This window comes from Rutilus rutilus (assembly GCF_951802725.1).
Source record: "Rutilus rutilus genome assembly, chromosome: 12".
Lineage (NCBI taxonomy): Eukaryota > Metazoa > Chordata > Actinopteri > Cypriniformes > Leuciscidae > Rutilus > Rutilus rutilus.
In genome coordinates, this window is record NC_140217.1 from 10,232,052 (window position 1) to 10,242,265 (window position 10,214).

At 38.3% G+C, this 10,214-nt stretch overlaps 2 protein-coding genes across 8 annotated transcripts; both read right to left on the minus strand.

Moving 5' to 3' along the window:
* Positions 1-589: 589 nt before the first annotated feature.
* On the minus strand, positions 590-7,001 carry zdbf2 (zinc finger, DBF-type containing 2). 7 transcript variants are annotated; one of them, XM_084425350.1, is made up of 8 exons: positions 6,737-6,948; positions 6,519-6,564; positions 6,232-6,321; positions 5,885-5,929; positions 4,016-4,049; positions 3,787-3,883; positions 3,411-3,538; positions 590-3,271 (listed from the first exon to the last, which is right to left on the minus strand). In XM_084425350.1, exons 4-8 carry the CDS (start codon positions 5,919-5,921, stop codon positions 826-828), a joined length of 2,742 nt encoding a protein of 913 aa, XP_084281476.1. In that variant the 5' UTR covers positions 5,922-5,929; positions 6,232-6,321; positions 6,519-6,564; positions 6,737-6,948; the 3' UTR covers positions 590-825. The 7 variants fall into 7 exon arrangements, with proteins under 7 accessions (XP_084281476.1, XP_084281478.1, XP_084281475.1 ...); XM_084425352.1 differs by lacking the exon at positions 6,519-6,564 and having other exon boundaries at positions 6,236-6,321; positions 6,871-7,001; XM_084425349.1 differs by lacking the exon at positions 6,519-6,564 and having other exon boundaries at positions 6,871-7,001.
* A 365-nt stretch (positions 7,002-7,366) lies between these two features.
* Positions 7,367-10,188, minus strand: eef1b2 (eukaryotic translation elongation factor 1 beta 2). The gene is made up of 6 exons (XM_084425484.1): positions 9,785-10,188; positions 9,297-9,419; positions 8,972-9,101; positions 8,712-8,775; positions 7,697-7,822; positions 7,367-7,561 (listed from the first exon to the last, which is right to left on the minus strand). Exons 1-6 carry the CDS (start codon positions 9,862-9,864, stop codon positions 7,407-7,409), a joined length of 678 nt encoding a protein of 225 aa, XP_084281610.1. The 5' UTR covers positions 9,865-10,188; the 3' UTR covers positions 7,367-7,406.
* Positions 10,189-10,214: the final 26 nt, after the last annotated feature.

Here is a 10,214-nt window from a genome sequence, read left to right on the forward strand (position 1 = left end):
ACACCACTGAATTTTGCAAAAGAAATAATCTGCTAATGCACAGTACTTGTATCCCAAAACTGTAACTTGTTTGTATATATTGCTCTCTGTGAAGTGTTTTATTACGTGTCTACAGACATATGAAGTGTTGGCCTTGTAAAGACCTGTTATGTATTAAACATTTCCACACTGCAGCTCAGGAGACACTGTATTTCATGTCTTCTGCCATACAGTATAGAAATAAAAAAGTAGGTTTTTTTTTAAGGGGGTTTACTTGACTAAATTAAATGCAATACTTAAAAAAAAAAAAGTGCCACTTCTGCTCATTTTCATGGAAGATGCCTTCACTATGATGCTTTGACCTCATCCATTTGGAACATCTAAACTTTTTTAAAGGGCAGAGTGTAAAAGGCCCATAAAGGCACTTGTATTGATTGTTTGTGAGAAGGATTGAATGGCTGATTTCAAAAGAGCACATTCACCTTGTGTAGGGTGCGTATTGTTGACTTAAGCAGTTTTGCATGTGTTGTTTTGTATTATAAGAGACAATTTGATAAAGTGCCAAAACCCAAAGAGAAAAAAATGCTAATATACTTATGAAACACAAAACTATTAATTATAAATTTAATTTACAACCATTAATATCAACCTTTGTGAAAATACCCATTAGAAACTTAAAAAATATACTCATTACAAGTTAAGAAATGCGTATGACAAATAAACAAAAATATACAGACAAAAATGAACTTCAACTAGAAACAGTCAGCTGAAATTCAACTGTGCAAAACTATACAGCATTTGAAGAACAGATGACAGCTTATGCTCATGGCTGGTATCTGATAACATTCAGTCTGCTATATTTACAGTGGCGGTCCTCCCCCTCACTCTCTTCTGCTGACTGGCACTGAGCATTGTATTTATTTGTTTAGAAGAGGCTGTAATAACTGGCTGAATCGCCAGTTTAGAGGAAGCCGATGATCTAAGTGTGGCCCTAACAGGGTTCTTGTTTCTGGGAGATGTCCTACATTCTGCAGATATATGGGAGCTAACAGTTTGCCGGAGGTTGCTTTGCGATTTTCCTTTGTGCTGTGGTTTAGATGACTTCCTCTTAGTCCTGTAAGGGGGTCCTGATGGTCTCTTCGCTGGAGTCAAAGGTCCAGCCCTTCGTAAGCTACGTCTGATTGGTGTTTGGTCAACTGGTGTTTGTTGGCGGTGTTCCTCTTGTTCCAGTCCTCCAACCTTATAGGAACTGCTTGCACAAGAGTGAGAAAGTGCTTTGGAAGAATCATCCACATGGGCTGATGGAGTGAGGTGTCCAAGGAGGAAACAACTGCTACTTGAGATAGAGGAGCGGGTGAATAAGGCTCTTCGGCTGCTAGACAAAGAAGAACCAGGTTCCGAGGGGCCACCGCTCTCCAGAATAGAGTCTGAGGTGGAGGTACATAGATCAGCCATGCTGCTCCTACCACGACCCTTTCGAGATCCTCCTGATGACTGCCCCTGCTCCAGGCCCTGCCTCTCCTTATTAATATCCGGACTAAGGCTACGGAACAGCTGCCGGACATGTGAAAGAGATTTGGAATTAGAGGGTAAAGACATGCCTTTTGGTGGACTCTTCAAGATCCTATTGGTCAAAGGGTCGTAGAACTTAAGAGGTGTCTTTTTGTACTTGTACTTCGGTCCAACATCACTATCACACGACTTTCGCTTCCTCCCTGCTTTCTTAATAGGGGTGGGCTTGGAGATTCCTTGACCCCCATCTGGGGAAGAAAGCACATAGACCACAGTTTTTGGCTGTAGAGGACTCATTAGCTTGCAGTAAGAAGCAGGAAGCTTTAATGCACAGAGCCTGGTCTTCATGTCAGGGGTCCTTTCAGGGCTAGGGCATTGCTGGGGCTCGTCACTGAGTGTTGAGAGGAATGTTTCTTGTGTTGATTTGGGTCGCACTACAGGGTAGCTAAGAGGAATGGTCTGTGTACCATGGCTTACCTTTACCACCTGGCAACGTGATGCTAGTCTGTAAACTTTTTGCCTCGTTCTCCTCAACGAAACAGCTGAATGTTTGGGGTCTTCTTCATTGTGTTCCAAAAGCGGCAAGATGTCTGTAGGCTCCCATCCAGCAGTGTCTACTTGTTCTTTTTCTTTTTTGTCCTGGTTCTTGTTCTTTCTCCTTTTCTTACTGTGCTTCCCAAACACAGCCAAGGATTCACTGTCAAAATAGCAACGGAATTCGCCTTGTTGGAACTCTTTCACTATAGAGTCTATCTTCATATCATCTTCAAACATCACCTGTGTCCAAGTTTTTCCAACAAAAGACTGTGGTATGTGGGGAAGATCGGGAAACACCTTCTCAGCAGCACTCTCCTTGGTTTCTTCAGGTGTTCCTACAGAGTTTAGGGCTGTGTCCAGCTGAGTCTGGTATCCTTGGTCTTTAAGGTTTATATGCACTTCCAGTAATTCGGCTAAATTCTTTTCTTCACCCTTTGCCTTTCCCAAAGCCACCTGTACTGCATTGTCCCATTCTTCACTGCCTTCAGATTCACTCATAGACTGAGGACTCAGAAGGAAGCTGCCATCGTCCTTTTGCTGGTCGACTTTGAGACTGTAGCCATAACAGTATTTTTCAATAACCTCCTCTATCACATCTCGAATCTGGTCAGATAGATGACTGAATGTCTGTTCCCTATGAAGGCCTTTCCAATGTGGCAGTCCTGAAATCCACACTGTGGACTCCTCAGCCACTGGTTGAAAGGTAGCAGGCTGGTCCTTCGAGGTAATACTCTTTGCAACTGGTGGGGCATGGGATGCTGTAATGGAGTCGCTCCCCTCATTATCCCTATTGGTTTTCTTGTGAGCTTTCCTGTGTTCAACAGCTCCAGCCTTGGTGACTTGTGGCTGCTTTGAAGCACAGGGGTGTCCAGGGTGTGTTTGTGAGATTTCTTTCTGAACAGGTAGTGTCAATTGTGATGTATGTGGTTTTTCATTGGCAGAGCTGCCACTAGTCCTGAGCAAAAAACCCTGTGTGGGGGAATACTTTTCAGGGGGAGGTGGTTCAGGCACCATTTTTCCTATTTGGGAATCAGTTTGTATGTGTGTAGTTGCAGTGAGGTCAGTCACTGCTGGAATTGAGGCTGCAATTTGCAGCATTTGGCACGACTCTTCATCAGAGGTAGGCATCTCCTCTCTAGTCCCAACAGAGACTCCATTATCATCTGATCCACAGTACACCTCTGAGAGCACCTCCTTTGGGACAAGTGGGGTGGTTAGCAAAGGTAGATCAGCATGGGTAGGCCTACAGAGAAAAAGAAGTGTCAAAAGCAATGACTGAACTTTTTTTTTTCAATTCACAAAACAAAGTATGTAATATATCACGGGAACATGTCAACAAGGCTAAACAAGAAATCTGATATATTAAAACATGGGTAGTATACCGTGTATCACTGTAGTGATGAGGATGATGCTGGAGCACATCCTGGAGGAATCTCTCTAGCAAACTTCCAGAAGATACATTTGCTCTAGCAGCTCGTACCACTTCTCTATGTTGGGCACTCAAGATATGCTGCAGAATACAACAATAAATTGTTTACAATAAAGCCCTAATAACTCATAATAGTAATAATTATAAAAGCATAATATTAGAATACGAAAGTCACGAGATCAACTAACATGTACTATAACGTAATATATTTTTAGTTCTTATTAGCCATTGATTTGTTTAAATAGAACTACTAATCCAAGCTTAACAAACACATTGAACAAAACAGTAATTAAAGGGGGAGGAATGATGAATGCCAGAGAGTTACGCACCTGTTCCACACTATTGTACAGAACTTGACAGCAGCTGCAGTAACCTTGTCTTTGGGAGCCAGAAGGACCAGCAACAGGCTGTTCTCCTCTACTAGTCCTTCAGATGGGGTAAAAATAGATTTTGATAAATAATATTTGTTTAAATTTGCAATTTAATTACTACTGAGAATCCATAATGGAATGGCTAGTGGGTTGGTGCAAATGTTGAATTTATTTTCAGAAGACTCACCTGCCGGACATAGCAGCTGGACACCTCTCTGCATCTACAACACATGAAAAAATATTTACATGCATTCTCTGAATCAGTGGTTCTCAACTAGTTTTGCTTCAGGATCCGGATGTTGGACATCAGTGGTGACCCAACACAGTACCAAATCTATTTATCTTATAAAAGTTAAGAAAAATGGCCTTAAAATAAAACATTTAAACTTATTACTATTTATTAGGTAACTTAAGACAACAATTTCTCATTAATAATGTTCATTCTCAATATTTATTGTAGTCTTATCTTTTCTTTTGTAGTGTTGTTCATCATTTTTAAAGATAAGGACATGTCTCACAACCTGTCCATGGTGAGGCCCCTCTTTGGCTGCAACAGTAGAGAAAGGTTGGCTACATTTGAATTGGCTCTTGGTGGACTAGCACAAAAAAAATGTCCAACACTATCAGACAAGGATGTTAGGACAACTGACAGACATCTCTTAAGAGGGCAAGAAAAAGAACCCTAGTCCATGTGAAGTTTCTGGCCGTCACCCATCTTGAGACCAATCCCTAATGTTTCGATCTGGACTAGGGGTGGGCGATTACTGGTAGACATGACTACCTGGTAGAAATTTGTCAGCTGGTAGTGATTTTAGATTATCATCTCTATTGTGGTTATGCTCATGTGACGCTGCTGTGCTGTGTGGTCACGAAAGCTTGTGATAGTGATATTAAACCTGCTGCTGTTTTTAATGTTAATCAAAAAATAAAGGACAAAGAAATCACTCACTGCTCTTGACTGAAATACTTTTGTAACTTTAATAAAAATTAATCTATATTTAATTTATACAGTGAAGACTATGCACTGTTACATTATTAAGTGTTGAAATCTGGAAGTGGTAGAGGGTATTTTTATTTTTTTATTTTTTGTTTACCTTCGTTTATTAAAATGCATTATCATTATGAGGCATACGCAGCAGTCATAAATCATTACAATTCAGGTCTAATTAATTTGTTGAAACCTGGAAGCCACAGAGAGAACACATCATTATTTTATTTATTTATTCATTAAACAAAAATATAGTACAATATTTATACTTAAAAGTATTCATTTTATTTTCATTCATTAAAATGCATTATATCAGCATTATAGTGCATGGCAGTCATAGTCATTCAAGACTTATTATAATTGGTAAAACCTGAAAGCCAATGAAAGAAAACATTGATATGTTTATTTTCTTTAGACAATATACAATATCACTAAATATTACACAACGCCTATTATTAAATACTATATACAATGCTGGTTGTAATGCCGTAAATGACCTACCTCTCGCAACTTTCCCTACTCTAGTCTCTCTTCAAAAATAACACTTTTATCAAGGTAAAATCTACATATAGTTCCCAAAAAAAGTATTGTTTAACAGACTGTCGATTCATTAAATGATAAGCTATTTCCTCACAAAATTCAGCGTAGTGAAGGCTCTCCTCCATTGACAAACTTTTATTTGTTCAACAATCTTTTATTGTTCTTTACTGTCAAGGTGAAATTTGTGGTTGGTGCCCCACAGTTAAAGGAGTGTGACCAAAACACTATATACACTATACTATATAAAGTGTGACCAAAACACTAACACTATATAAAGGAATGTGACCAAAACACTATACACTTTTTTGGTGCCAGGTGTGAGAAACCCATCATAACTGTTTTTTTTTCTTTTTGTTTTCCCTTTTAAAAGTTCTTTATTAAAAAAGGTAAGTATTCATTATTAAGTATTCATTTTATGATTATTTAGTTGCTATTATTATTAGTCCCACTGGCTCTCTGGTGCTCAATGCTTTAAATAAATAAATAAATAAATCTGAAATTCAATAGTTTGAGATTAGAGAACCTTACTTTTAGCAGAGGACTGTGGTCCTTCCTCCAAGGGCATGGTACTGTCTTTAAACAATCACACAAACACAGAGAGAAAGTAGCTTGCATGGTTTATTATTGTATTGCACACTGTACAGATATTCAAAAAACTAGATCACGTGTTTACATGTTATATACGCAATTTCCTCTTGCAAATGCGTTTAATTTTTCACTTTTTTTGCATTGGACATAGCAGAAAACATTTCACTGCCAGCAATTACTGCGTTGTTGTGCATTTTATATAAATACACTTTGATTTCAACTTGAGACAGTAAAATACCCTTGTTTCAACGAACAGACCTACTAAATAAGTGTATAAAGTTACTCACCTACATGGAGGAGAGGATGCCTAATAAAGTTTCCGTGTCACATCACCGCGTTTATGTGCACAGCCACGTGTAGTAAGTCAACCGTAGTATCTAAAGATATAGAATACATTAACCAGAATTAGAAAGACACTTAAAGGCCTCTTATAAATGCACTTGCTTATTATTATGCTTGATATATAATATATATTATATTTAAAACAAAAAATACATTTTGTATCTTAAATAAGTTAATACTTCAAAACACAAATCAACTTCTCTTCAATTTGAAAAGTTTTTTTTTTCTTTACTGTGTTCAGCTTTTACTACTCGTCGTGTAACGTTACATGTGCCGGCCTGCAAACATAAACACGGCCATTTAAACAGCGCGTCCCAGAATTACCACAGAAACCCACTTTCACTTAAAATGTATTTGAAAACGCTTGAATTTTAAACACTGTATCAGGATACAAACACTGTTTAGGATCACACAAACTGCAGTTTGAACTAGCCCGCTATGCTAACTCACCTAGCAAGCTAGTGACACTTAGCATGACAACGTGGAAGGTGACAACAGGACCGTGACATGGTAAATATCCACCCTAAAAATGATCTAGAAAATATATAAACTTGATTAGGCTGCAGTCTTCAGCATGCTGTCACCTGGTTATGGATGTTATTCCACTTAGATCCCATCGGTATCCGTATTTAGCGCAGGTCTGCTCGTGGAGTGACGTAAGATTAAAGCGCGGGAATCCGCCCACTAGTAGAAGTCTGAGACGTAATTTAGTCAATGGAGCTTTAAATTCAACGCTGCCAAATAACCTTTACAAAAAAATTCTTATTGCATCCATTGATGGTAACATTAGAAATATTGCAAACTACGCAGTTTTGCAAAGGAGTTCTCATGGCCATGCTAAACCTGGCAATGTAAAGTCAAATACATGACATACTTTTTCGTTATAATTGGCTGCAACATATTAGAAGTTGCACTGTTGCACAGCATTTGATTCTAAAAATGACTGGATTAACTTCATAAAATACTTGGTCTTAAAAACAGCACATTAATACTAACAGCATTTGCCAAATATTTAAAATGTTAATTTAGAAGACAAAGTATAACTTCAAATTCAAATAAAAAAAGATCAAGAAACAAAGGTGCATTTGAAGTGCTTTTATTGGATTAATGCTTTGTGCTTTTAGATCTTGTTGAAGGCTGCCACATCCATTGACTGCACATAGTCCTCAAAGGCTGTGATGAGTTCCTCCAGCTGGTCTGTTCCAACTTTATCATCCTCCACAACACAGGCAATCTGCAGCTTCTTGATGCCATAGCCGACGGGCAACAATTTAGCTGTACAGGAGAAGTCAAGTAACAATTAGTGTATTAAAATACTAAATTTGGACAAAACTGTAATGGATCGAAAGGCATAACATTTAATCAGTTTTAATGAACAGTAGTTACAAGGGATGGAATAGATTGACTTACATTGTCCCCAGACTAAACCGTCCAACTGAATGCTGCGTACACACTCCTCAAGCTTGGCCATGTCGGTTTCATCATCCCAGGGCTTGACATCCAACAGGATGGAAGACTTGGCGATAAGGGCAGGCTCTGCGCAGACATTAAAAAGACAGTGTCAATCAGAAAGAAAACAAAGGAATCCAGCCATTACAATTTAACGACTAGTGTATGTCAGGTTAAGAAGAGTATCAATCACAAGATTCAGTCGAAAGATGGTGATGTGAAATCATCATTAAACTAGTCAATGTTGCTATATGTACACTATCGGTCAAAAGTTAAGTACAATTACAAATAATGTTTTTGAAAGTAGTAGCTGATGCTCACCCAGGCTGCATTTATGTGAAAAATAATAATAACTTTAAATTGTAATTTATTCTTGTGATGGCAGTCTTTTTGGGGTCACATGATCCTTCAGAAATCATTCTAATATGCTGCTCAAGAAACAGTGTTTAAAACAGTTTTTGCTGCTTAATTTCACAAACATTCAAAAGGTTTTTTTTTTTTTTTATAAATAAAACTAATACCCAAGCAAGGATGCATTAAATTGATCAAAAGTGACAGCAAAGACTCCTAATGTTACAACGGTTTTCTATTTTAAATAAATGATTTTCTTTCTGCCTTTTATTCAAAGAACCCTGAAAAAACCCTGGTTTACACAAAAACATTAAACTGTTTTTGCTGCTTAATGTTTTTTGCTGCTTAATGTTTTTGTTTTTTCTAAATCAGCATATTAGAATGATTTCTAAAAGATCATGTGTGACTGGAGAAATGATGCTGAAAATGCAGCTTTGCAATCACAAGAATAAATTACATTTTAAAATATATTCAGATAGAAAAGTTACTTTAAAATTTTAATTTCTCACAATATTCCTGTTTTAACTGTATTTTTGATTAAACAGTCTTGGTGAGCATAAGAGACGACTTAAAAAAAAAAAACTTTTGACCATTAGTGTATATTTAAAAGACAACAAATACATACTTTTTGCCTTCTTTGCGTTGTATGCTGCAAGCCTCTCCTCCTTGATTTTTTTGGATTCCTCATCCTGCAAGGAAATCGATTATTAATCAGGTGTGCAGACCGTGCACAAACATACAGCAACTGCCTGGACATTTTTCTACTAACTGGCTTTCAGAAACAAAAGGTGTCCATCACAACATCAGCCGAAAGATGGTGAGAAAATCATCATGTGACCAGGTAGTTGGATCAAAACACACCATCAGTCCTGCTACTGTATTTACCTCTTCCTCATCAGAACCAAACAGATCGATGTCATCGTCGTCTTCATCAGCCGCTGCGGGAGCTGCTGCAGTCGTGTCCTGCACACCAGCAGGGCCGTACTGACCGAGAGGCTTCTTCACACCTGGAAGGCTGAAGGTAAGAAGAGGAGAGTGAATCCATGTAACTGCATGAAAGCCCTTGTGACAGTCTTATATCTCCCAGCCAAATCAGAGTTTAAAGGATTGTACATCATTCACTCAGGCGAAAGATGGTGATAGAGTAATCATCATATATTGGGGGAAGTACCTGCAAAACATTAAATATTACAATCAAACATCATATTACCTGCCCTTCTCCTTCTGGTAAGACTTGATGTGGTTGTACCACCGCAGAGCGTGGCAGAGGTCAGCTGAAGGGGCACCAGACAGGGCATCAAACACTGCAATATCAGCCTGAGAGGGCACATACCTGCCAAGAAAATGTGTATTGAGCAATCAGATGTGTGGAGATATTGGTGTTTTTCATCCTTAAGCAATTAGAGAGGTTTATGAATGGAACTGATTGCAAAATGTTTATGCATGGATCAACAGTACAGCAAAGAAAATATGGCACCTCACAAAATCTTGGGGGAGGGGGAAGGGTACTACTGCAAATACAGATCCAAGAATGATCATATATGTCTATATTAGTCATAGCAAAGAAATTAATGACTTCTGCCTTTGACGTTTATCACGGCAATCAGAAATGATTATAGTATTACAGCATATGGAAAAAAGTATACATGAGTTGTTACAGGACAACTGAGACATAAATAGACTCTCAAAAGAGCTTACCCCTCGATATAACTTTTGTCTGCCAGAAACTCATTCAGAACTTTGAGTCCAGCAGGTGTTTTGAGATCACCAAAGCCCATTGTTGGAAGTTACCGGTGAGACCTCGTGTACAGACGTTGAGCCCTGAGCTTGGAGGAAGAGCGAAGGAACGAGAAAAGAACGTGAGATGGTCTTTATACGTCTGACGCCATGACTCCTCCCACGCTGACACATTTTATAAAAAATATACAAAAATAAGACATCTTTGACAGTCATTTGCGCTAGGTATGCAAGACGTACTTTTTGTAGATAATAAGGATAGCAAGATAAGCATATACTGTTTTTCACAGATACAACAACTACAGAAAAACGTGTTGACTGGTTGACTTTTAACGTGAAGGAGAGAAGGAAACGACCGCTTTTATGAGCGGAAATGACGACTATAAATGTA

What these genes read in the sequence shown, in the direction of transcription:
- zdbf2 (XM_084425352.1), bottom strand. Translation starts at nt 5,921, where the DNA reads ATGCCCTTGGAGGAAGGACCACAGTCCTCTGCTAAAA. An exon ending in ACCACAGTCCTCTGCTAAAA is followed by an intron (nt 4,050 to 5,884) that starts GTAAGGTTCTCT and finishes CATGTGTTGTAG; the next exon opens with ATGCAGAGAGGTGTCCAGCT. An exon ending in CCAGCTGCTATGTCCGGCAG is followed by an intron (nt 3,884 to 4,015) that starts GTGAGTCTTCTG and finishes CCCCATCTGAAG; the next exon opens with GACTAGTAGAGGAGAACAGC.
- eef1b2 (XM_084425484.1), bottom strand. Translation starts at nt 9,864, where the DNA reads ATGGGCTTTGGTGATCTCAAAACACCTGCTGGACTCAAAGTTCTGAAT. An exon ending in GACAAAAGTTATATCGAGGG is followed by an intron (nt 9,420 to 9,784) that starts GTAAGCTCTTTT and finishes TTTTCTTGGCAG; the next exon opens with GTATGTGCCCTCTCAGGCTG. An exon ending in TTGGTTCTGATGAGGAAGAG is followed by an intron (nt 8,776 to 8,971) that starts GTAAATACAGTA and finishes ATTTCCTTGCAG; the next exon opens with GATGAGGAATCCAAAAAAAT.